General features: G+C 53.5%; 2 protein-coding genes across 3 annotated transcripts in view; one reads left to right on the top strand and one right to left on the bottom strand.

Moving 5' to 3' along the window:
- The window catches only part of MX1 (MX dynamin like GTPase 1), a 30,797-nt gene extending 21,515 nt beyond the window's left edge, over positions 1–9,282 (top strand). For both annotated transcript variants that reach the window (XM_035028890.1, XM_035028889.1), the window contains 3 exons: positions 2,509–2,585; positions 3,982–4,227; positions 8,614–9,282. In XM_035028890.1, the coding sequence (XP_034884781.1) occupies positions 2,509–2,585; positions 3,982–4,227; positions 8,614–8,844 (554 nt within the window). In that variant the 3' untranslated portion in view covers positions 8,845–9,282. The remainder of the gene's footprint in view (positions 1–2,508; positions 2,586–3,981; positions 4,228–8,613) is intronic.
- Positions 9,283–16,797: 7,515 nt separating this feature from the next.
- TMPRSS2 (transmembrane serine protease 2) overlaps positions 16,798–26,571 on the bottom strand; it is a 25,105-nt gene continuing 15,331 nt past the window's right edge. Inside the window, exons 7-12 of the mRNA XM_035028851.1 lie at positions 24,190–24,233; positions 22,593–22,764; positions 20,966–21,141; positions 19,896–19,991; positions 17,499–17,641; positions 16,798–17,049 (exon numbers count right to left, since the gene is read on the bottom strand). Coding sequence (XP_034884742.1) covers positions 16,798–17,049; positions 17,499–17,641; positions 19,896–19,991; positions 20,966–21,141; positions 22,593–22,764; positions 24,190–24,233 — 883 coding nt within the window. The remainder of the gene's footprint in view (positions 17,050–17,498; positions 17,642–19,895; positions 19,992–20,965; positions 21,142–22,592; positions 22,765–24,189; positions 24,234–26,571) is intronic.

The raw sequence follows: 26,571 nt of genomic DNA on the forward strand, positions 1-26,571 counted from the left end.
TACCTTTACCAGTTTATTATAAAGGATGTGAATGAAAGAGATACATCGAGGAGGTCTGGGAGGGTCCCGAGAGGACAGGTGCTTTTGTCCCATGGGGGGGGCGCCACCCTCTTGGCATGTGGGTGTGTTCACCAACCTGGAAGCTCTCTGAACCCTGTCATTTAGGGGATTTAAAGGAGGGGTAATCAGTTATCACAAAGACATAATCAATGATCAGCTCCATCTCCAGCCCCTCTCTCCTCCCCAGAGGTGGCGAGGTGGGACGGTGGGTGAAGGTGGGGCTCAAAGTTCCAGGCTTCTCATCCAGATCTTGTGACCGCCCCCCATCCTGAAGCTGTCCAGGGCCCACCAAGAGTCACCTCGTCTAAGGGATTTAGGAGCTCCATGTCAGGAACCAGGAGCACAGAGCAGATACATATTTCTTATTGTCCATACCTCCAGGCGTTTCCACAGCACTCAAAATACTCCATTTATTTGAAACCTCTGAGGATTAAGGTTGACAGCTAAATAACTGTTCATTGCGGGAGAGTTCTGAGCATTCTAGAGGGCCGTATGAATCTAGGTGGCCCACGTGTTGTCACGGCAGGTGGGAGAGCGTCAGCGGCCACTGAGCAGAGACATAGCCCTCCACAGGACTGACCGCTCCTTTCTCCTGTAACTGCCATGCTCTCTGGTTTCCCAGACGTTCACTGGAATCGCTTTTATTTATTTTTTATTTTTTATTTTTTAAAGATTTTATTTATTTATTTGAGAGAGAGAGTCAGAGAGAGAGAGAGAGCACAAGAGGGAGGAGCGGGAGAGGGAGAAGCAGACTCCCCGCCGAGCAGGGAGCCCGATGCGGGACTCGATCCAGGGACTCCAGCATCATGACCTGAGCCGAAGGCAGTCGCCCAACCAACTGAGCCACCCAGGCGCCCATGGAATCGCTTTTCTTTGTCCTCACCGTGGCTGACGCCATATTGTCACTCACACCTCAGCTGTCTCATTTCAGCAAGAAGTAATAATCATTCTGGATCCACGAACCCGTAGAGGTTGGGGACAGTCCCATGACAGCACCTTAAGAGATGTATTTCTAATACAATTTTACCTTTAGTCTTAATCATTGTATATTAAAATTGGTAATTGTGTTGTGTTGATCCATTTTGCACTCTTAATTTACTCTCAAAGAAAATTTGTAGTGCTTAGAGTCTTAAAGTCACAGAAAATTTTTTTAAACCCATATATAGGGGCACCTGGGTGGCTCAGATGGTTGAGCATCTGCCTTCGGCTCAGGTCATGATCCCAGCGTCCTGGGATCGAGTCCCACATTGGGCTCCCTGCTCGGCGGGGAGCCTGCTTCTCCCTCTGCCTCTCTCTCTCTCTCTCATGAATAAATAATAAAATCTTTAAAAAAAAAATAAAAAAAAAATAAAATAAAACCCATATATATATGGGTTTTAAAAAACTTTTTTAAAAAACTTTTAAACTTTTTTAAACTTTTAAAAACTTTCAGTTTTTAAAACTAAAAAAACTTTGAAACCCACATATATATATGGGTTTTATATGAGTATATATATATATACATACATATATATATATGTGGGTGTGTGTATATATATATGTATATGGGTATATTATATATATATACCTATTTCTGTTTCAGAAGAATATGATGTGGAGTCAATAAAAGATTTTCAGGACGCCTGGGTGGCTCAGTCGGTTGAGCGTCCAACTCTTGATCCTGGCTCATGTCTTGATCTCAGGGTCATGAGTTCAAATCCAGTGTTGGGCTCCATGCTGGGCGTGAAGCCTACTTTAAAAAATTTTTCAAACATAAAGATGCTCTGCACATCATATTAGGATAAAATTTCTGTGAGGAAGTAAAACGGAAATATGAGGAGTTTCAAAAATAGAAAGAAATAATGTAAATTTTCTGATTGAATAAGAGCAGGTTCGTATTTTTTTTTAATGGATAACATGGACATTTAGAGCCCATTGATATATTTGAGAGTGCTGTGTCTTACTATAAAATATTAATATATTTATAACCTACCAGAGATTACATTCTTTGCAACTATATCTGCTTAGGATGGAAAAAAAACTTTTTTAAAGATTTTATTTATTTGAGAGAGAGAGCACAAGCAGGAGGGGCAGAAGGAGAAGGAGAGAGAATCTCAAGCAGACTCCCTGCTGAGCACGGAGCCCGACTCGGGGCTCGATCTCACGACCCTGAGATCATGGCCTGAGCCAAAACCAAGAGTCGGATGCTCAACCGACTGTGCCACCCAGGCGCCCCAGGATAAAAATTTTAAATGTCAAAGAAATATGCCAGGGGACAATTGGACTTTGAAATTCTTCCAGAGAACTCTCTAGCAAAAAAGGCACGCCTCCGTCCCTGAGTGGGAATAAGGGGCAGAAGGGAGGGGAGGAAACTTCCATTTCTGGACATTTCTTCATCCTCTTTTGTTGTTGTTGTTGTTGTTGTTGTTTGCAACCTATGATTATGTATGAGTCTTGTTTTTTCCTCAGATATGGTCCAAGCTGCCTTCACAGATATTTCGAAAGCAAATTTTGCTGAATTTTTCAACCTTTACAGAACTACCAAGGTAAAACTGACCACATGTTATTAAAAAAAAACAAAAAAGTCAGCCTGATGCTGGAAAACAGATTTCTTGGGTTAAGACCATTTCAACTTTACTGGGTATTTGGAGAAGCAAATAGTCAAGCTCATTAGTGAACTTTAGTTGTGGTATCACCAGCGATGTCTGGTTAGAAGCAGTAAGGCAGACCGAGTGAGTGAGACGGAATATAGAAATAAAATCCTCAAAATCACAAGAACGAAGGAGACCCATAGTTTGTGTGGAACATTATTGCCTCTGAAGAAAATGGCCCTAACCTTGAAAGTCACTGAGGAGGCCGCACGAGCAGATGGCGTCTCCCAAGAGCGAAGAGTCAGGAGGAAGTAAGACCCCCCACTGCACGCTGTTGAGAGACTCTTCTGCTCTCAGAAACAGGGGCTCCCCCGCGGCTCAGCTCGGGCCCCCGTGGCCCAGAGCGCAGCCTAGCCAGCTTACGTGATAGCCACTGAATGCTCATGTTGCGGAGGCTGGAGGGCCCAGATCGAGGTGCTTCAGATCCCATGTCTGATGAGGGCCCGATCCCTGGCTTGTGGCTGCTTTCTCCTCGTATCCTCACGGCACAGAGAGACAGGGAGAGAGGGAGAGAGGGAGAGAGTAAGGGAGAAAGAAAGCACTCAGGTGTCTCTTCTTACAAGGGCATGGACCCCATCTGTAAGGACTTCATTGTCATGGCCTGACCCCCTAAAGGCCCCCCCAATGCCATCACACTGGGGATTAGGCTTTCAACATATAAATTTGCGGGGACACACACATTGCACCCCTAGCACCCAGCACCGCTGGGAGGACTGGCTTGGCCTTGTGCAGGCTCGGGGGCTTGGGGTGGGCTACTTACGCTGCCTGGAATGAACACAGAATGAACACAGAAGAAAATGTTTGGGGTGCACCTCGCACTGTATGTCCCACTCAGTGGCCCCGAGTGTGAGCTCTGGGGAGTCCAGATACTTTCTGTGTGAGAGATCTACACCCCGGCCTGGTGGCAGCCAGATTCTCCAAACATGAAGCGTACAGAATTGAACAGATTTACATTCTGCCCCCCCTTTTACCCTCCTGAGCTCTCTGATGGGGCGTATAGTCCTGCTTCGATGGGAAAGCCCCCCAAAGAGAAAGAAAGAAGCTGAGACATTGGCCCATGCGGGTTCCCAGGTTCAGGTGGGGGGTCGGGCTCCCAGAGGTCCCGAGCCCCAGCCGGGGTGGGAGCCCCATCCGAGACAAGCCAGTGTGGGGTGCAGAAGGCTGCCCCACAGCAAGGTGTTGTGTTGGTTCACCTGGGAGCCAACTAGCCGTGGGCTCCACAGAGGACCTCCTTCCTTGAGCCGGTGATTTGTTTCTGAGGGCGCTTCGTTGTGCTTCTCTTTTGCCATAGTCCAAAATTGAAGACATTAAATTTGAACTAGAAGAAGAAGCTGAGAAGTCCATCCGCCTTCACTTCCAAATGGAGCAGATCGTCTACTGCCAGGACCAGGTGTATCAGCGTGCATTGCAGAGGGTCCGAGAAAAGGTGTCGGGCGAGGAAAAGAACAAAAAAATAAACAGCATGAGCTCCGAGGAAGTTTCTTCAGTAAACATCTCCTTGTCTGAAATCTTTGAGCATTTGCTGGCTTACCGTCAGGTGAGTCTGCGGGCGTCTCTGGGAGGCGGTTTTCATTACGTGTCCTTGTCTTGTGATTGCCTCTCTTTGGCCTCCCGGTCCCTGTGTGGTGACCACCAGCCGGCTCGTCTTCCAGGCCTCTCCGTGAGCCTCCATGGAGGCATCGAGCCTGGGAGAGGAGAGCAGGGGCTGTGGCTCGGAGCCACTCCCTTCTGGTGTCAACAGGCTGTGTGGCCCTGGCCAAGTAACTTGACCTCTCTGAGCCTCAGCTTTCTTCTCTGTAAAGCTGTATCTCCTCACAGTTCTTGTGAATGTTCAGTGAGATGAGTGTGGGTAGGGCGCCTTAGCTCAGTGTTGGGATGCAATGGCTGTGTGCCCAGTAGAATCCACTCACAGAGACACATGCTTTGATGGCTACTGTCTGTTTCAGATAATGTGAAAAGCAGTGTCATTCATGCTGGGGAAGGATGCACACCTCAGAGCCATTGAGATAGGTCAGAATCTGGACGTGTAAAGCAAGTAGTCATCTCTTGGTTTACCAGATATCTCCATCAGCTCACTATTTGAATGCTTTAAGGCTTCTCAAACTCGACTGAGCACACAGGTCTCCTGGGATCTGGTTGTAATGCAGATGTGGATTGCAGGTCTGAGGTGGGGCCAGGATTCTGCATTTCTAACGGGCTCCCAGGGGATGCCCGCACTACCGGACAGAGACCACACTTGGGGGTGCAGCCTCTAAACCAAGGGTCAGACGCCATTGACTGCAGACACTGGGATGTGCGCCCACATGAGTGAGGCCTGTGAAGGGCAAGTCAGGAGGCACCTATGCACCTTGGCTTCTCCCGCAGTCAAACCTACCACCTGTCTGGTCATGTGCCTCACAGAGGCGTTGAGAGGAGGTAATGCACGCACACACAGAATCCCGAGAGGAAAATGAGTCGATGGCGAGAGGGGTCCCCCACCCACCCCGTCCTGAGCCAGCTCTTCTCCCCCAAAAGAGGTCCTTCTCTGCTTTCTTGACATCTCCGAGGGAAAGCTTTCTTCTTCTTCAGGAAAATCTCTGTTTGGCTCTTAAGGCCTTCAACTGATTAGATGAGGCCCACCCTCATGATTTTAGATAACCTCCCTTACTCAGAATCAGCTAAATGGAGATGTTAACCACATTTACAAAATACCTCCACAGCAATACCTAAGTTAGCGTTTGATTGAATAACTGAGCCCTTTAGCTGGGCCTCGCTGATCTATGAAAGTATCATACCTGGGTGAGGGTACACTCAATTGCATTGGTAAATTCTCCCCACAGATGGCCTGTTGCCTCCACATTTGCAATTTGGTCTCCACTGAAGTTGTTGGCTTTTTGATATTATGACCGGTGGAACATGACATCTTGTTGTATTTTCTCTTATTACAGTTAGGTGGGACATGGTTTCACAGCATAAGAGTTATTTCTGTTTCCTGTTCAGGAAACCATCCCTCCAGCAGAAACTCTGTAGAGCAGTGTCTCAGATTCCGGTGATTTGTGGTGCAAATACCCCAGAGTTTGTCATCTGCCTTGTGGCTTTCTTTGTGGTGGTTTTAGACCATGCTGGAGGTTTCTAGATTTATGGATTGGACTTAATAGTTGTTTCCTTGTGGGGCTTCCGTGCTTTTTGTCTTATAATGTCTCCACTTACGCCATTGGACTTTGTCTCTGAGATTTAGAAACAAAGTCTACAATATTTTCTTCGGTAACGTATCATTTCAACTTTTATATTTAAACCTGTGATCCATTTGGAATTACTTGATGTCCAGAATGAGGCTTGCTCTAGATGGCTGATGGTTGTCCTAGAACCATCACCAAAGACCCTATCCCGGGCCTACTGATGCACAATATGCCCATAATCAATCACCCTCTCTCTTCCTGTGTGTCCTGGGGTCTTTTTCTAGATGCTGAATTCTTTTCTGTTGGTTTGCTTTTCACATGTCAGTATCGACATGATTATATTAGCAGCTTTTTATACAAGGCTTAAATGTCCAGCGCAGCTGGTACCCTCCCAAATGCTGCCTACTTCTTCTTCTTTTCTATAGTGTGGCAAAATACACATCACATACCGTTTACCATCTTAACCATCTTTACGTGGCCAGGTCAGTGGCATTCAGCACCCTCCCACGGTCGTGCAGCCGTCCCCACGTCCACCTCCAGGACTGTCCCCACCCTATCTCCATGAAACACTGATTCCCCATCCCCTCCCACCACCCCTGGCCTTCCCATTCTACCTTCCAATTTTATGGATTTTCATATTCTAGGTAGCTTGGATAAGTAGACTTGGTGCAATCTCTGTCCTTTTGTGTCTGGCTTATACTTCGCATAATGTCCTCAAGGTTTGTCTTTGCTGTAATGCCCTTCCTTTTAGAGTAGAGTGATATTCGGTCATATGGACTGACCACATTTGGCTTATCCGCTCATCTGTCCATGTGCATTTCACTTGTTTGCACCTTCGGGCTACTCTGGGTAATGCTGCTGTGAACGTGGGCAGGCAACGATCTGTGCTCCCACCTCTCTTTAAGCAGAAATTTTCTGCCCCTTCTTGTTTGTTCCAGTTTCAGTATGAATTGTAGAACTAGCTTATCCCGTTCCTCATGAGAAGAGAGCTGCTGGGCATCCTTATTGCGATTATATTCACTTATCAGTCTGCCAAGGAGAGTCGACATCTTTATGACGTGAACTTTTCTGTCCAAGAGCATAGAGGGTCCCTCCACTTGAAGATCTCCTTTTGGGGGAGCCTCAGAAGTGTTTTAATGTTTTCTTTGCATAGATTTTGTGCACACTTCTGAAGTTGATTCCTACATCTCCGCTGTGAGTCTTTTCTTCCATTTTGTCTTCTGTTTGTTGTTAGATGTGGTTTCTGCAGCCAGTTCTTGTGCATTTTCCCAATGAACACTCACCACGCTGGAGTGGCTTTATATCCCCCTTATACCCGAAGCTTCCTCTTCTGGTCCTTTCAGTACAACTGGAAACAACAGGGGAGCCAACAGGCAGCCTCGTCTTGTCTGACTTTAACGAGAATGCAACTTTTCTCCGTTAAGTATGATCCTCCCTGGCTAAAATTAAGGTTTCAGTGGGACTGTGCTCCTTCTTGAGGTTCTAGGGGAGAATCTGTCTCTTTGCCTCGTGCAGCTTCTGGAGGCTGCCCATGGTCCTCAGTGCGCGGCCCTCCTCCATCTCCAAAGCCAGCGATGCTGCATCTCAGACCTCCTTCCGGACCACACCCCGTCCGAATCCGCTGCCTGCCTCCCTCCTTTGCACGGGCCCTCCACATAATGCAGGATACTCTCCCTAGTTTAACGTCAGCTGATGAGCTTAACTCCACCTACATCCTCAACTCCCCTTTGCAGCGAGAGGGCATGTGCTGTTCCGTGATCAGGATGCAGACGCCCCTGCAGCTGTCCCTCTCCCTGTGCGTTCATCATCGTGAAATCGGGCAGGTGACCCTAAGTCAGCGATTGGCACAATGGCCCCGTGGGCCCCGGGAGGGTCAGGGCAGAGGGCCAGGGCAGCTGACTGTCACCACTCAGAAATTTCTTCCCCAGTCCCGAAGAGATCGTTTCCTGCAGACATGGCCCGTCTGTGGGATCCCCTGCTGGCTCCTCATCCCCTTCCCTCCATCTCCACGTGGTGGCCGGCCACACCCCTCGCTAGCTGTCATCCTGGAGCACAGAGCAGTGTCCCAGCTCTGCCACATCACCTGTCCAGAGGCCTTCACCGAGCACTTACCCCACACCTGGCCTCTTTTCCAACTTTTCCCTTTCAGCTTCTTTCATCTTTTTCACCATCTCATGAGGCCGGGTGCTCATTATCTCACGATTTTCTGGGGGAGGGAGTGGAGGCACAAGCTTGCTGAGGGACTGGGTGGATGGGCTTCCTGTGAGGGCAGCCTGTCCCAGGAAAGAGGCTTTTCACCAACAGGTGGGGCCTGGGGAGGGAGGAGGGAGGGTTGAAAAACTGACTTTAGACACGCAGAGACGGCAGAGGGTGCCCCTCTGCGGCTTTTGAGAGCCCAGCCTTTTTTCTTCTAAATAATCTTAGTGTGGATTAAAAATAAAAGTCGTAAGATCTTTCCAGCAGACTTGCTAATTGCTTGGAAATGGGGTTTTTGTACACAGTCCGTCCATTGACCCTCCTCAAGCCCATTTTACCCTCTCTGATCAGAAGGAACTCGAATGGTCAGGAGTCCACAGTGGGGTGGTGGAGTCAGGGCTGGGGGGCTCCCTGCACCCGGTTCCTCGCTGCCTCCAGCCCAGACGACAGTGCTGGGTTGGAGACCCAGGCAGGGGCGTGCACCTGCCCGGCCAGCCGCCCGGCCCCTCCTGACGCTCGCAGGCTGCAGCCAGCGCCCCCTCTCTCTGTGACCTCTTCTTCCCTGCCAGGAGGCCACCAACCGCATCTCCAGCCACATCCCCCTGATCATCCAGTACTTCATCCTGCAAGTGTACGGCCAGAAGCTGCAGAAGGGCATGCTGCAGCTGCTCCAGGACAAGGACACCTACAACTGGCTCCTGAAGGAGCACAGTGACACCAGTGACAAAAGGAAGTTCCTGAAGGAGCGGCTCTCGCGGCTGGCCCAGGCTCGGCGCCGCCTGGCCAAGTTCCCCGGCTAAGGCGGGCTCCCGGTCCCACCCGCGCCTCCGGGGCACATCTGCTGGGAGCGGGCTGTGCTCTCCCCGCCCCCGGCCCCCCAACCACGTCACAGGAGTTAGCAGCCAGTCTTTCCAGTCGTTGTCTGTGCTTGTCCCTGAGCGGGCAGGGAGCTAGCAAGAGGATGCAGGTCGTGACGGCGATCGGGATTTGTCCTGGAGGGCTGCCGCCGCCGCCTTCCCAGTTAGGAAAAATGATTTTCCGCCCCCGGGATTGTTCCTCCCGAGCCCTCTCCGTCTCCCACCGGGGACCGGTGCATGCGAAGCGTCGTAGGAGGCTTTGTTTCTGCTTTGTGCCACTTGCTTTCATGCAGCTGATGTTTTGGGAGCATTCGTGCCATGTGCGTGGGCACTCTTAGAAGCTGTATTTCACCGATTTGTAATAAACCCGTTTCTACCAGACATGGCTCTGACGCCTTGTGTTCTGGGGGGAGAAGCCTGAGAATGACAGCGGGTGGGACCCCAGTGGGGCAAATGTTGGGGCACTAACGCTCCCCTCCGCGGCCGAGCGGAGAACGTGGTTGTTCACGAGCGGCCGGGGGCAGACGGGGACTAAAGGTAAAGCGATGGAATACAAATGGAACAGGAGGAGTGGGTGAAGGGGATCAAAGGCCCAGGCTTCCAGTTAGAAGATAAACACGTTGACAATACTGTGTTGTGCATTTGAGAGTCGCGAAGAGAGTAACCCTTAAAAGTTCTTATCACAAGAAAAAGAATTGTTAAGTATGTGAGGTGGTGGGTGTTAACTGATTATTTCACAAAAAGACAAAAAGAAACGAGCAAACGCGTCAGTGGTGGATCACGTGCCCGGCTTTCCTGTCGCCTGGTGGCCGGCTCGGCGATGAAACTGTTCAAGCCCGTCTGGGGGGGTGGGGGGGTGGCGCCCGGCGGGGTTTTGCAGGCAGATGTCTGACCTTGAATTGCCCTGGGGGAGCCCTGCAGAGTCCCGACTGTTCTCCTTGGTCTGGCCAGGGCTGGGGACACACACAGACACCCAGCCGCGGGGGCCTCCGGCGCAGGAACGCGAACAGCGGGCTGTGGCCAGGCGGGGCACAAAGGGATCTGCCAGCAGGTCCTGTAAAGAGGGTCGGGTTGCCTGCAAGAGAGCCGTCCAAAGGAGCGCTGGGAGCGAATGCTTTCCGGGGAGACATCCTACACAACCAGTGTGGGCAGTGGGAGCACTTTCTACCAGGTGTCCAGAAAGGGGAGAGCTGGCCCAGGAGCCGTGCCTTCCCAGGCACTGGGGGCTTCAGGCCGAGCCGGGCGACTGCCTCTCCCAGGTAGCCGACTAGTGACACGTCCCCTCCCATCCAGCCCCATCTCCCAGGTCCCTTATGACCCTTGGGAGGCTACAATCCCCAGTGCTTTGGCACAATCAGAATTTGCTTACAAGAGAGGATGCTGGGAGAAGAATGGGCATTCAACAAGTCGCAATCAGCTCCCAGCGTGGGGCAGCACCTTAGGCCTTTCATGCCAGTTACACACCTACTGACCACTGGCAGGGGCGGGTTTCCCGCGGGCTAAAAGGAAACGCTGTTACCAATGCACAGAGACTTTTGCAAGAGTGAAGGCAGGCGGGTGGTGCAGGCGCTCCTCCAGCAGGCGGTCGGGGGCACGTGCCCCTTGAGCACATAGATCCAGGCCAGCTTCTCTGCTCCCCCCGCCGGGCCGGCCTGATTAACATCTCCGGGAGCAGCCGAGAGATGTCAGTGTGGCTCAGGGGTCTTCTTTGCTATGGTTTTTTTTCCTGGAGATTGAAAGAGAAGCGAGAGGGAGAAAACGGAGAGTATGTGCTCTGGAGAATGGAATTTCCCCAGGGAGCACGCCTGCTCACAAGGTGCTTGCAGTCACTTTCTTTTTGGCCCCAAACAGCGGGTGTCTAGGGATCCCCCAGGCTTGTTCTGACCAGCCATCGACAAGGGAGAAGTGGACTGTCCCTTCTCCCATGTGTTCGCGACTCGGAGAGAGAGAGCTCTGGAGTCCACTTGGTGTGACTTCTTCGCTCAGAGGACAGCCAGGCTCAGATGAGGGGTGGAAGTGCCCTCCCCGCTCTCCCATCCGCCATCCCTACCCCACACAGGAGGGACGCTGCCAGGATCAGAGCCTGCCTCTCCAGATTCTGCTGCCCACTCTCGAACACTAGTAGGAAGGTCCATCTCTCTGTGAAGAATATGCTAGAATATCTACAATGTCCACTCATGAACCCTCACTTTGGGTAAGTCTGGTCTGGGGCTCCGATGACCCCACAGGATGGGGCTGAGTTTGGAGCAGAGCAAGGACAAGGGCTGGATGGAATTGAACTGACTGAAATAGGAAGTCTGGATTTTTCCAGGACACAGGGACTGACATGCTGTAGGCGCTTAATAAATGCTGTAAGAGGGAGTGGGGTCTGGGATACACTGGGCATTTGTTCAGAGGATTTTCTGGATTCTTGAAGGTCTTCTGAGAAGCTTCAGAGCCCTTGCTTTTATTACTGTCCTTCTCGAGGAAAAGCGAAGATGAAAGCAGCCAGCCAGCCAGAAAAGTCCCCCAGATGCCAGTTTTTGTTTCAGAGGACAAGAATCAGGTGACAAATCCTCCACTACGGAGCAGCGAAGACAGCAAAAGGCACAGGGACCTTGGCTCTCCATTTGTCAGACCTACTCTTTTCCTCCCAGGGAAGAAAGCTCTAAGTGGTTCTGTGGGATTTCAGTTGGCTATAAGCTCAGTCTCTGTCGTCACAGTGAGCTTCTAGCAAACACCATTTTTGGGGTTGGTCCCTTAAAAAATGGGGCAGCTGGGACATTAGTGAATTTTTAGATGTCACTTCACTCTGGTACTTTTCTTAAAACGCCGGGTTTATTGGGAGAAGGAGTTCTGGCGTGTGTCGTATCATGCATCACCCTCGCGGAGTCCAGTGTGGCAGAGGGCTTGGGCCGTGGGGTTTGGCTCCAACCAGGGGCGTGTGCAGCTCCTTACGAAGCCAGGCTCAGGGTGAGGGCTTGGATGGAAGGGAAGAGACTCGGATCAGAGCGGGATCAGGTAAGCCATAGGAGAACAGAGAGAAAGGGCTGAGAACCGGCCCAGAGCCTGGGTTCAAGACAGGACTGTCCCCCATTAACAACTCAGCTGGAGGGACATCGAGGCAGGCACAGGTTTCAATGCTGGGAACTGACCTGCAGAGCCACATCAAGAGGCAACATAATGACCAGCACAGATTATTCACTTTAATCAACACTGGTGTATTCACTTTTCTCTAATTACTATTTGGGATTTACTTATATTAAGTAAATTAACTTACATCGTTTATAAAGGCTTTATTTTATTTTACTTTAAAGATTTTATTTAGGGTGCCTGGGTGGCTCAGATGGTTAAGCGTCTGCCTTCGGCTCAGGTCGTGATCCCGGGGTCCCGGGATCGAGTCCCACATCGGGCTCCGGGCTCGGCGGGGAGTCTGCTTCTCCCTCTGACCCTCTCCCCTCTCATGCTGTTTCTCTCTCGCTCGCTCTCTAAAAAAATAAATAAAATCTTTTTTAAAAAATTAAAAATAAATAAAGTGTTTAATCTCAAGCTAGCTACAATAATTAAAACAATAAAATCCAATATTAAAGGGTTAAGGAAAGGGACAGAGTTCTACATTCTACGTGGCATGGCAAAAGAAATCTGCGTGTCGAGCAGAGGGGCAGTGTGGAACGGGGATTATAAAGCTGTTCAGACCCTTTGCTAGGACTCCAGTGAAGTCACGGGTAAGGAAGGGGGAGAGGGGGCGGGTGGCCCTGCAGGGCAGCGAACCATCATGATGCACACACCCCACAGCACGCTTTTCAAAACCCATAGAAAGTTCGACACAGGGGCGCCTGGGTGGCTCAGTCGGTTAAGCGTCCGCCTTCGGCTCAGGTCATGATCCTGGAGTCCCGGGATCGAGTCCCGCATCGGGCTCCCGGCTCGGCGGGGAGCCTGCTTCTCCCTCTGACCCTCTCCCCTCTCATGCTGTTTCTCTCTCGCTCGCTCTCTAAAAAATAAATAAAATCTTTAAAAAAAAAAAGATTTTATTTATTTGACAGAGAGAGAGACAGCGAGAGAGGGAACACAAGCAGGGGGAGTGGGAGAGGGAGAAGCAGGCTCCCCGCGGAGCAGGGAGCCCAATGCGGGACTCGATCCCAGGGTCCTGGGATCATGACCTGAGCCGAAGGCAGACACCCAACCGACTGAGCCACCCACGTGCTCCTATAAAGATTTTATTTATTTATTTTTTAATAAAGACAATTTTTTTTTGAAGATTTTATTTATTTGAGACACACAGCGAGAGAGGGAACACAAGCAGGGGGAGAAGGAGAGGGAGAAGCAGGCTTCCCACTGAGCAGGGCTCCTGACTCGGGGCTCGATCCCAGGACCCTGGGATCATGACCTGAGCCGAAGGCAGATGCTCAACGACTGAGCCACCCAGGCGGTCCTCCTAGAAAGATTTTAATACAAAGTATCAGTATCTCCCTAGCTTCAGCATTCTGGCTAGATCTTCTAAGTGAAAACAGCCTCACCCACAAGTAAAACCACTCACAAGGCGACTCCAGCATGGAAAATATAACTGAGATTGTCAGCTGCCATGCCATGTGGACATTCTAGGAATTGTGATCCGTTATTCGCGGATCCTTTATTTGCTAATCCACCTACTTGCTAAAATCTATTTGCAATTTCATACTCAACACTCGCAGCGCTTTGGTGGACATGTGTATAGCGGCCAAAAACGTGGGGCGCCTGATGTTCCCAGCTGAGGACTGACAAGGTGAAGCACCGCCTGGTTTCAGCTCCCGCTGTGAACAAGCATGCTTTCCTGGTCTAGTTAGTGCCACGTTTCCAGCATTTTGGTATTTTTGCCGGTGATCTCGCTGTTTAAAATGGCCCCAGGTGTCGTGGGGAAGTGCTGTCCTAAGCCCCAGGCTGTGACATGCTTCAGAGAGAAAGCACGTGTGTGGCTAAGCTCCTACAGGACTCATGGTGCCATTGGCCGTGAGCTCAGTGTTAATGCAACAACAGTGTATATTCAGTTAGGTGTCCTTAAACACAAACACCCACAAAACAAGGTCATGAACTGGTCGGTTCACAAAGACTGGAGGCTCACGGGCACCTGACCTTGTCCCTGTTTGTGGGGAATCAATAGCAATGATTCGCTATTTCAGTGTTTGTGTTGATTTTACGGTACATAATTACCATGAATGACTCAGATGTGTTTAAGGGTATTATTGCCTAACAAAAAGGCGTGTTTTACCTTTTATTACAACTTTTTCCATAATTTTAACACATCTTGATATAATGAAGACAATTCCCTGTCATGCATGGAGGACCCACGGGATTTGCGGAATGCAAAGGATTCGAATGGATTTCTGTTCTCAGGCAGAGAAAAAACTCATCCAGTCTTACTCTCCTGCTCACAGTCCCTGACTCCACGGGGCTAGCATCCATGAGAGCTGAGGGTGGCACTGTCCCCAAGAACTGACAAGGACTTCAAGAAGACAGCTTTAGGGGACAAGATGCTGAATGCATTTTTGGACAGGCTGGGCCTGCGATGTGTAGGATAATGGGCAGAGAGGTCTGGAAGAGTTGGGTCTCAGGGTCTGAGTCTGGGGCAAGTGGGAGCCATGGGTGATGCCCATGCAGGAGATACCACGGGTCATCTCTGACAGGCCAGCCCCGGGGGCCGACCGGACCAACCGTAAGACCACATCTGCCCGCGCTCCCTGCCTCACCTCAGCCTTCAGACCAGCCCCCCTCGCCCCTGCCTCCCCTGGACAGCAGTTACCCAGCATCATTGCCTTACAGGGAGATACAGACTGGTTCTGCGTACCATGCAGATCTCCAGAGAATCCATAAACATTTGGGGAAAAAAAATGTATAATTTATCTTTACAATATTTCACAATTGAATTTCACAGTTTAAAAAAGATACAAAACAAAAGAAGATACAAAGTAAGACAAACAGTGGTCACAGAAAAAGACCCTAAGGAAGGAACACGTTCTCACCACGACAATGTTTTTTAAAATCTGGCTTGAGGGGCAGGTGGGGTGCGGAGGGTTTGGAAGGTCCCCGGGGATGGTGCCGAGGAGGCACATGGATCAGAAGCATCCTGGGAACGGGACCCCACGACCTTCCGCTTTAAGGTTAAGTGGCAGCAGTAGAATCATTCATTTTCTTCTGGGAAACCAGTGTGCTAGAGTGGAGGCGGGAAAGCAGTACTCACAGCATGACCGCTGATGCTCCACGCTCGGCGATTCAACCATGGCCCTTCCCTCCAGGGGAAGCCTGAAGGGCAGGAAGGGGCAGAGTCCAAAACACCCCTTTCTCTTCTTTGTTGCGAGCCTAGGCGCTGCTCTTCAGCACGCTGGTGTACAGAACGCTTTGCAAAGCAGCTCAAGTCCACTGCTGTTTGCACTTGGCAAGGACAAGAGTTTCAAAGAGCCAAAAGTAGCAACTACTTAGAGGCAGATCGCTGAGCACTGAGGTAGTTCCACGCAGCAGCTTGACATGGAAACAGTGTATCTTCAATCATCCCTGACTTCCCCTGGGGTGACCTCAATTTCCATGTGATCAGCAAGGCCTCAAGAGGGTCACCATGGCACCCCACAATCTCCAAGGAAGAGGGTGGGGAGTGAGGCTGGGTCTCCCTCGGGGGTGTCCCCCCAACACGCGGCGGCCGCCAGCCCAGCTGCGCACAGGGGGCTCGTGTTTGCAATGGTTTTCCTTGTTCGGAGGGAACTGTCCACAGTCCTCGCGAGCAGGAGCAGAGGTTCTTGTCTTCAGCCATGAAGGGCTGGTCCCTTTGTTTCCAGCCGCCACCCGGGGCTGCTGAGAAGGCACTAAAAATTGATCAGCGAAGACCCCCGTGGGGAGACTGGCCGCGGGCAGCCCTCCCCAGCAGTGACCCCAGAAGCTTGCCGCTGATGGTCCCACCCAGCTTTCTCCCTTTCTATCTGCAGCCATCCAGCAGCTGAGAAGTCACCGGCCCCAGGTACATCCAGAAGCGGCCCCCGCAGTGGGCTCGGAAGGAAGATCCCAACGGAGCAGCCTCCAACCCATTGCTTTGCCTCGGCCCCTAGGCGCCCGCAGCCAGCTGGGCCTGGTCACCCCTTTTAGACTAGGGGTCAGGGAGCAGAGGGTCTGTGGCCTGCACAGAACTGTGGAGAGTGCCAGAGACAGACGAATTCACTCTTTAATAACAATGAAAGGACCTTCAAATCTTTTCTAAAAATACATTATGCTCAGGGAATGAAGAATCAGCCCCTTCATTTCCTCGAGGAACGGTACCAAGGACAAAGACCACATGGATTAGCTGTTTGCCTGTTCAAAAAGGAGAAAAGAAACGATGTTATTTTCTTCAGCCATAAAACGGTAGTAGCAAATTATTTTTTTCTCCTAGACTGACTTCTCACCAAATGAGCAAGCTGAGTGGGACCAAGAGATACCTCTCCCACGGCACGAAGGTCAAGGAGTTGGGCTGGCACCCCTTTGGTTTGATACAGGATATTTTCAACTTTCCGTGTTTGTGGGCCCTGCTCCTGGGCTCCCAGGGAAGCTATACCCAAATCCTGGTCTTCACCCTTTTTCCTTGTACCAGGGAACCCCAGCTGCTCCTCCACCCCGGGGCACAGAGATCCGGCTGATCTGCCTCGCTCTGCTCTCTGCCCATCACCGGAATTTGATTTGATGAGTCGGGGGCGGGGGTGGTGGTGGTGGTGAGCAGAGCCAGCTGAGTCAGAGCTAAGCATGGTCAGCAGAGCACAGGGAAGCCTGTGTTCACTCGGCTCCGGACTCGGAGAGGCTCCGCCCTGGGTTTTTGCACCCGGGCAGCAGTGAGGGTGGACGGCGGAGGACGGGGAGGGCGATGCCGACTGCAAACCGGGGCCCCGGGAGGCAGAGTTTGCGCGGGGGTGGGGGGGGGGGGGGTCAGCCGTCAGCCTCCTGCAGGCAGGCCACACCCCGCAGACTTCTGGGCTTTGACACCGGACTCAGAGTGCTCGGTGAGGAGGGGGACAGGGACGTTACCCTCATTTGTCGGTAAATCCAGTCCGTAAATACGGTCACGTTTCCGTACACTCCTGGTCTGTTAGCCCTGGCACAGCCGGATCCCCAGCTCGTGTCCCCAATCAACCACCAGATGCGGCTCTTCAAAGTGACCAGGGGACCTCCACTGTCACCCTGGGGGACGCGGCAAGAGCAGAAGTTCAGACCACAACCCGCACACACAACTGGCCACGCACCGAGGGTGGGGGTCGGGGTGGGCGTCCCCATGTGAGTTACGAGTGAGTGGGTGTGCGGGTTTCGTGTCTCCCCCGGCGAGGGACAGCAATATAATCCCCCAGAGGCTGCGCCGGTGACGAGTTTTAGTCTGTACCGAGTAGGAGTTACTAAATAAATTGTGGACCGTATTTTTAAATAGTTCAAAAGCATATTTCTGTCCCACTGACAAGCTGACAAAATAAAACCCTTGCGGTGGAAGCGGAGGCGGCTGGTGGGGGGCAGCATGCGCTTCCCCAGCGTTAGCGCTGAGCCTGGCCACGGCCACGGCCACGGCCACCCCGGAGCTGCCTCCGGTCCGGGAGCGCGGACCCCGCCTCGGTGGGGCGGGCCTGACGCCTTGCAGTCACCTGGCAGGAGTCGATGCTTCCCTGCAGATAGCCCGCGCAGATCATGGTCGGCGTGACCAGATTGTTGTAGATGTACTTGCTGTTGCAGCGCCCAGGCTCGATGAGGGGCACCATGACCGCGTTCAGCTCGTCCGAGGTCTTCCCTGAGACAGAGGTCGACACGGAGCTGCTGTGGGGACAGCAGCTCCCGCGGGAACAGAGGACTCCCTCCTGGGGACATGCTCCTGCGACAGGAGACCGATGGGCACGGCCCCTCCCCGCCCTCACTGCTCCCCCCAAGTCTCGTCCCGGGACACTGGGTCATCCTTGCTACGGGTGCAGTGTGCCGAGTGTGGCTCTTCCTTTTCAGGGACACCTCCCTGCCCCCGGGGGCTCTGGAACGCCGTCCATCTTCTAGAACCTCCTCTCTCACCACCCAGCGACTTGGTTTGGGGCTCCCTCCTCACCAGACCATTCCCGGGCCCACGGGGTGCTCCTGTGTTTCCACCTTCAACAGCCCCGTGGCCCTCCACATACCGCCCCACCTCTCGGCTCCCATGCACGTTAAAACTTCTGTCAACCAGCGTGGACCCTTGTCATCTCTACCACTCCCCTCCCATCTTGCCGCCTCCACATGGCTGTCCTCCAGGCACCACGGGCTTCAGGAGCCAAAACAGAGCCTCTCACTGCTCTCCTCCACCCCAAATCCTCACCACCCCATACTCCCTGGCTCAGGAAGTGGCACCACCGCCCACCCTGGGGCTCCCGCCCACCCTGGGGCTCAGATCACGAAGCAAAGAGCTGCCCTCCCTGGATCCCTCACTCTCCCCCCTGCTGATATTCACTCCATCTGCAAGGTGGTGGCACCGAACATGCTTGGTGTCCCCACCTCCCAGCCCACCACCCACAGCTGAGCTGGTCAGGGAGGACCACAGCAATGATTCCCCACACTTGAGTTCAGCCCCCCTCCTGCAGGCAGGAGGCATCCTTTTTACTCCCCAAAGGGCCACCGGATCATGTCATTCTCCTTTTTTAAAAGTAAGATTTATTTGAGAGAAAGAGCGCATGCGTGAGCAGAAGGAGGGGCAGACGGAGAGAGAATCCTCAAGTAGACTCCTCTCTGAGCATGGAGCCCGAAGCCGAGCTCCATCTCAAGACCCTGAGATCATGACCTGAGCCGAAATCACGAGTCAGACGCTTAACTGACTGAGCCATCCATGTGCCTGTTATTCTCCTTAAAACCTCCTGATGGCTCCCTATCTCACTAAGAATAAAAGCCAGTGTCCTCCCCATAGCCTAGGAGGCCCTGCATGGCCTACACCCTCACCCCTGGCTCACCGTGCCCCAGCCACACTGACCCTTCTGTTCCTTAAACAGCCTGGTCATTCAGATCTCAGCTGAAATGTTGCCTCTTCCAAGAAGCCTTCCCTGATCACCTCTTCAAAGCAGCCAGGCCCCTGCTGTCACAACTTCTTGCTGTTTGAAAGCACCTAGTTCCGTCATTTGTTTCCTGTTTGTCTGACCACATTCTGCCCCCAGATATCCACGAGAAAACATGGAGATTGCCTTATTTTGTTCAGTGCTGCATTCCCAGCCCATGGGAGGTGCCCCACAAATCCGTGATTTTCCCATCTGTCCTGGCCACTGTGAAGCCACGAACACCAACCGGAGGCTCACCTGCAGTAACTGTGTTCACGCTAGAAACCTGGATGCCGAGCCCACCACCACCTCCCTGACACGCCCCCCCACATCGCCCTGCCTGGTACTTTTCACCTTGCTTTAAAGGAGGTGTGTGTGTGTGCCTTAAACACTTTTCAGAAGGGTGTAAACCATACATAAGATGCTTCTTTGTACCAGTAAGCACTTCCAGCACTTCATAAACATGAAACAGCTAGGATTCCTTGATCTGAAAAGTATTCTCGGAGATGAAAGCAAATTATAAGGAAGCCAGCTGAGCAGGCCTGTGCCGGGACGGTGCGGGCCCTCCTGTCTCTCTGGGGCATCAGGGCACGGGGACAAAGCTCTGGCAGCCTGCCGCTGGCCGTCATGGGGCACGCGAGCCCACGGTCACTCAGCCATCGAAGGGCATGGCGGGCTTCCAGGGCAACCCGTTAGCAACAAGGGGGTGCGATCACAGGGCTTGTACACCTCTCACAGTTACGTGGCTTTTATAGTTCAGAAAAGCAGTTGCCACACACTGTTCCGCTGGAGCTTAATCAGAATACTGTGCTAAGTAGGGCAGGTACGATTTTTTCCCATTCAGCAGGTGGAGAAACTGAGGCATGGAGACTGGGTGAATCACCCAAAGTCATCTAATCATGTGGTAATAGAACCAGGATTAAACCCAGGACCTCCCACTTCCAAACCCCATCCTGTTGTCCCGGGGGACCCGCAGAGCTGCGTGCCCTGGAGCCTCACCTTTCTCGTAGGTGGCCCCCCACCCGGAAATCCAGCAGGACTGATCCGGCTCTAGCATCATGCCTGGGTTGGGCAGACACACTGGTTTCACTTTGTCTGTTCCAGGAAGAGAAAGCATGGTGAACGGGTCTGGTCTACGCAAGGCTTCCCGCAACAGTCTTCACCTGGACCTTCCCCGCCTGTACGCAGCTAGGCCTGGGACTGCCACCATCGCTCAAGGAAAATTCCAGATTCCGACGTGTCCTGGCACTCCCACTTTCCGGCCCGCGGCCCCGCGGCCCCGCCTTCTTATAGGCAGTCTGCTCCCTCCTCTGGAAGGTATGCTGCTTGGAAATGGGATTATGTGCTAGTTCTGCTTCTAAATATTCACAATTACGGGCGCTCCCAGCCTGCACCTCGGAGGCCCCTGCTGGACACCAGCCCCCCCCGACCGGCTCCTCTGGGTCTAAACTGTATCCCAACTTGAATCTAAACACCTCGAGGAGAGGGACAAGGCTCTGCTTCATCTGTATCCATGTGGGCTGGAACATTCCAGAGGGACCCTTGGACGGTCCAGAACGGGGGCCGAGTACGAAGCTAAGGGAAACCATGTGTGTTTTTTATTGTTGTAAATGGTGAAGTATCTTACCTTCAGGATTCTTGTGAAAAAGGAAAGTACTGACGAATGTTCTCAACTAGAGGTGACATCGCCCCCGGGGGACGGGACACATTGTTGTCACAACTGAAGGGCACCACTGGCATCTAGGGGGTGGACGCCAGGGCTCCTGCTACCTGTCCTACCCAAGAGCAGCCAACCCCAAATGTCAACAGTGCTGTGGCTGGAAACCCCTTCTGGACTTCCGCGCGTTGGTGAAATCATCACTCTGATCCGTGCAGGACGGCCGAGCCGCCGACGGCCTCCCCCGAGAGCCGCAGGTACATTCTCGGCTGTGCAGGGTGCCCTGTGAGCCAGCCCTCCGCATCCCACCCTCCGGCTAACACGGCCCGGGGTTCGTTCCAATCCATCTCTGTCCGTAAGGTGTGGTCAAAGTCGTCCACGCACCCTGAGCCCCACGGACACGCGTACGTACCGTTAAAAGTCAGAGGTGTCTGCAACTTCATTAGAGCGATGTCATTGTTCTTGGTCTTGGAATCGTAATTGGGATGGGAAATCACTTTTCCCACTCGGTATCCATGTCCATAGAACATGAAAGATTGTCTCAGGATTCCTGCGAAGGCCGTCCAATACCGGGGGTTGTTGAGCGGTCTGGAAGACAGCGCCGAACACCACTCAGCGTCTCAGAAGCACGAACGTGAACACTCATTTGGTGATATCCGGAAGTCACACCCTGGAGCCAAGTCTCCCAGAGGTGACAGGACCCGCGAGAAGCTATATGGCGAGGCTGACGAGGAGATCTCAGGCTCCCCTCCCTTGGCACCACACCGTGGCCCCCATTCCTGCCCCCTCTACATCCCCACGCAGCCCGTCCCTCCTGTGCCCTGCTCCAGGTTCTAAGAACACTTTCTCTTGGGCCTGATGCCTCCCTGAGATTTCAAACCTCATTTCTTTTTTTTTTTTTTAATATTTTATTTATTTATTTGACAGAGAGAGACACAGCGAGAGAGGGAACACAAGCAGGGGGAGTGGGAGAGGGAGAAGCAGGCCTCCCGTTGAGCGGGGAGCCCGATGCGGGGCTCGATCCCAGGACCCTGGGATCATGACCTGAGCCGAAGGCAGACGCTCAACGACCGAGCCACCCAGGCACCCTCAAACCTCATTTCTGCCAGGACTGGGTCTTACCTACCTTTATGTGGTAGGGTATCTTCTGGCACACAGTAGGTGCTTAATAAATGTATGTGGATGCCTAGACTCTAGGTCAAACAGTCATCAGGGCATTAGCTTTATCTAGGTGTTCCCTTTTTAAGAGAATCCCAGATCCTGGGATCAGAAGGAGGAAGGAGGTGGGAGGAGGTAAGGAAGGAAACATCGCTCCCTCCACCCTCCCCACAGCCCCTGCGACGAGCAGGCTCGCCTGTCCTACAGGTGTGCAGAGGGGATGCCGTGGTCAGACACCTTGTGTGACTGGCCTGAGGCCACACAGCCAGAGAATGGCAGGGCCAGGACCCAAGCCAGGTACAAATCAGAAAGACAGCTCTGCGGAGCGAACTTTCTTCCAAAATAGGCATGTGACAAAAAAACTCTACGTTTAAGGATAAAGGCCAACACTATAAATGATGGCTACCCTCCCCGCTCCCTACCCATCTGTGTGGGCAACGCCGTGGCCAAGGCTGCCTAACTGCGGGTCCCAGGGAACCTTCGGGCAGAGCAATGTGAGGTCCCCTGGTGTGCCGTCTTGAGGACAAGCATCGGGGGAGACCAGGCCTCCCACAAGGTCAGGGCTCCTGAGAACTCAGCTAGGATGCAGGCTCCCCTCACACACTGTGACCCGCCCAGAGCCCTGCCCACTGGGGATGCCCGCACACACCTGCTGAAGGGGTGGGGGATGGGCTCGGCCCCCGCTGCCCACGCATGCGCCCACCTGCCCCTCCAGCAGGCCAAGAAGCGGGAGCTGTGCCCCACGAACAGGCAAAGAAACCGGGGGGCCTGAAGAGGTCAGACACTTCACTCCCGGTCCCACGGCCCGAGCCACCTCCAAACCCGTGAGCCACGCCCCTGAGCCCTCCACCCCCCTGAGCCCTCCACCCCCATGGACTTACTCCTCCACACAGTGGGCGGCCGTCACGATCCACTCGGGGGTGATGATAGAGCCTCCGCAGACGTGCGTGCCCTGGACATGCAGGCTGACCTGCCAGGGCCAGTCCCCCAGGGAGGTGCTGCTCCCGCCCACGATCCGGCTCTGGCGGATCATCTTCCCTGTGACCCCGCACTCTGAAAGCGACAAGCACAGTACCCGTGGGCAGGAGCAGGGCCGCCCCACGGCCCCCGCAGCGTGCGCCCAGCCGGCTCCATCCGGTCTCCTGCCAGGCTGGTGGGCCACTGTAGCTGACTCCTATTCCCATTCGTCTGGGGTCTGAATCTGGTTGAGGGGAGGAGAGGATCCGCCAGCCCCCCAGACCGCGGGGAAGCGCACTTCTGCTGGCACTAGATTCGGGATCGGGCATGGATCCCATCAGTGTCTCCTGCATACCCAGGTGGGGGTCTTGGATAACAAAGGGCCTGGGCCTGCTTGACTCATGGGGAGACTGAAGGCTCAGAGGCCCCAAGACTCCTGAACAAAGCAAAGGAAGATGGGAAGGAGGGAGGAGGGAAGAGGAGGAGGAAAGGGGAGGAAGAAGGTGGGGGAGAAGACTGAGGAAAGAGGGAGGAGGGAGAGGGAGGTGGGGGAGAGAGTGTGAACCCTCAGTGCCAGGCCTGGCCTGGTCCCACTTGTGCCAAGTTCTTGGCCAGAAAGGGCAACGAGGCTTCCTTTGTGGAAACTCGGGAGCACCGGTGGGGAAAGAGCCCACTTTATAGGACAGAGGCTCCTGGTGGCAGGGGGCACATGGTGCAGGGGCCTCGGAGGCACAGGGAGAAGTTCACGGTGGACCAGAACCAAACGAGAAGGGGAGACTGGAGGGGGTGCTGAAGTCCCAGGGGCTTCCCTGGATCAATCTCCGAGCCCCTCCAGTCCCCTGTCCTGTCCCTGTCACCGCCAGCGTAAAGACACTGGGGTTCCGTGAGTGTTCATCCAGTGCACCTGCAAACTGCTCGAGTGTGTGGGCCTCATGCCCCACGAGGTGGACGGCGAGGGCTGGAGGGTGGGGCGGGCACATTTTCTTGGGGCCTGAGATAGCTTGAGCTGAGCCTGGCTGGGAAGTGGCGGCCGGCCGGGACCGCTGGGTCACGCAGCCCCCCTCCCGCTCCCCGGGAGCAGCTGCTAGATTCACCTCTTCACGCTGAAAAGCTGAGCTTCGGAACCAGTGTCCCGTTGGAAAACAGGACTGGTCCACCCCAGAGAGGGGAGCGCAGGGACAGTGCCTCCCACACTGATCAAAGTTTGGAAGCTGTAACTCATCCCAGCATGAAGATGGGAACAGCCCCGGCTGGGGATGGCAGGAGAGGGGCGCCCGTCAGTTTCCTGAGATTGCCCATCTTCACGGGACGGCTGTTTCTGGACCCGAGGCTGAAGGCATCTCCAGAACACCGCAATTCCAGAAAGGTGTTCCTTGGGGGGCAGCTGGGGTGCAGATGGTGCGAAGCCTCTGGGCATATCCCAACCCATCACCCCACCTCCCTAGACACAGGGGAGGTGTTTCTGAAGGTTCAGTGTGTTCCCTATTTAGGAAAAAAAGCGGGCAAGCAAGAATCACTTACCTATACAGCGTAAAGAAACCACCGTTTTTGAAGAACAGACATCACTGCAAAAGAACAGGGGGCATTCTGGTCACTATAATAAGTAGGAGATGCTTGACTCTCAAAATACTTAGAAATACACGTTTTCTTCCAATGTTCTCACTCCCCGGCCTCCCCAGGCGTGGAAGGGCCCACGATTGAGGACTCAGATGAGGAGATCAGATCTGCACGGGGGACACGGCCAAGAGCAGACACCGAGTCAAAGCCCGGTTTCAAGTCGCTGCTGTGTACCCTGTGGCCCCGTGCCTCAGTTTCTCCCATCTGTAGAGTGGGATAATGAGGGTACCATCGGAGTGGCCGTCAGGGCAGGCACCCAATAACATGAGCTTCTATTTTTATTCCCAGACCTTGAAATCACCCTCTGATTTTGTCTGGGTTCCTATGACTGCTTTACAACTTACTGCACAGAAAGCAAGACAACCAATCATCTGCTCGGGAGCCAAAGAAAAGTTACTCGTTTGCGAGGTAAGTGTTTGAGGTTCCAGTTGAAAGACGAATAACCAATGCAGTCTGTCTCAAAGGGAATTTTCCCCTAATGCATCGTGAGGGAGAGAAGCAGCCCTAACATGCAGGCATCTGCCTCCGGCTGTGTGTTCCCCTGAACGTCGGCGATTTCAGGGTCCGCACGGGGCCAGACAACGAACCATGTCCAAGCCACACGGTGACCAACAGCCCCCTCTGCTGGCCACCACGAGTGATGGCACTTGTTTGCCAATCCCGAGGTAGCCCGCCTTCATGCCCGCCCCCTTCTAGAAAAACAGCGTTAAGATACCAATCACAGAATCACCTCGCTTCCTAATAGCATCTAACCCAAGCAAAGCCCCGCTTCCCTGAACCTCCCCAAAATGATCCAACACAAGCCCAAGTCCTATACACAAAGTCCCCTCTGACACCCTCACACCGAGAGGCCCCACGGTTCCACGGACCCTGCGGGTCCTGGTGGTCTTCGGCTACGGGGCATAACAATGCCAAGAGAAGACACGTTCCCATTAAAAGAAGACGTTTTCTAAGAACCGTAAAGCCGACTGTCCTCTATGTGGACGTGCAGTGTGCAGCCACCAGCTTGTGGGCATGCCACGGCCGCTCAGGTGAGCCCCACTGGGAGCCCGCAACTCAGGTATCAAAGCAAAGAGAAAGGAGCCTTCCACCCCCCCCCCACATGTATGGGACACCCCATGCCAGGCAATGATCTCCTCGTCTTCCCTCCAAACCCAGCAGCCACCCGGTGAGTCCCCGGGGCTCTTGTGGAGAGGAGGCAGCCTTCCGTCCCTGCTCAGCCCCGATGCTGCATGTAAGTGTTCGCAGAAGAACAGAAACACCCAGCATTTACAAAGAGCCCCGGCAGCTGTGTTTAGCTTCCCGGGCAGGCAGAACACAACCCCGCTGTTTTCCTGCGTGCACCTGGCGAGCTCAGCCCTCCTCCTGGGCTCACCCTGTCACATTCCTGGGGACAGCCAGGCTGAGCGGCTTGGGCGGAAGTCAGCCCCCTAGCCACCGCCGTCAGCAGGCACCAGGAATGCAAACTGCTCCCAGCCTCCCACTCAAAGGAAAGGAGGGGCGGCATGGTTGGTTACCACATTCTCCCGTCAAGTGCAGCCCCTGGCACCTGGCCGATAGGGAGGAGATGGCTTGGCTAGCCACCTGGGGATGAGTGATAGGGACCTGGGAGCTGACCAAGGCTCATGCACAAAGGACGCTGTGTGACCTTTACATTAGAGAACATTCAGATAATAATGATGATCCTAGGAGACTGCAAAGGCTTTAAACATATATGCAAAACAGAACAAGCAGCTTAAACCCACCCTTTCCTCCACCCCCCAATCAGTTAAGCCATCAATCATGTGATGGGTTGCTCAGGTTCATTTCCAACCACTGGACACACAATGACCTGCCCAGGCCCACAAGTTGGCTTCGAGGTCCAGGATACATCGGCTAAACTGAACTAGTCACCCCCTCCCAGGCCCCCAGAATGATGCCGACCCCTGGCACGGCATCATCTGACAAGGTGGCTTAGGGCTGGGGGACCAGCCGTCCCTGCTGCTTGGGTCTGAGGAGATCCTTGGGAAGCAGGACTTCCGGGCTGAAACTGGCAAAGTCCAGGGCAAAGCAGGATCAGTTGGTCACCCTGGTTGGGACCCTGAGGCTTTCTCTGGGATTCCTGGAGACACACCCTTTCACGTAGCATGTGTATCTCTAAAGTCCAGGGAGTAAAGGGTGGCTCAGTCGGTTAAGCATCTGCCTTCGGCTCAGGTCATGATCCCAGAGTCCTGGGATCGAGCCTTGCATTGGGCTCCTTGCTACGTGGGGAGCCTGCTTCTCCCTCTCCCTCTGCCCCTCCCCGCC

This window comes from Mirounga leonina, unplaced genomic scaffold, assembly GCF_011800145.1.
Source record: "Mirounga leonina isolate KUSES-001 unplaced genomic scaffold, KU_Mleo_1.0 Mir_205, whole genome shotgun sequence".
Taxonomy (NCBI): Eukaryota; Metazoa; Chordata; class Mammalia; order Carnivora; family Phocidae; genus Mirounga; species Mirounga leonina.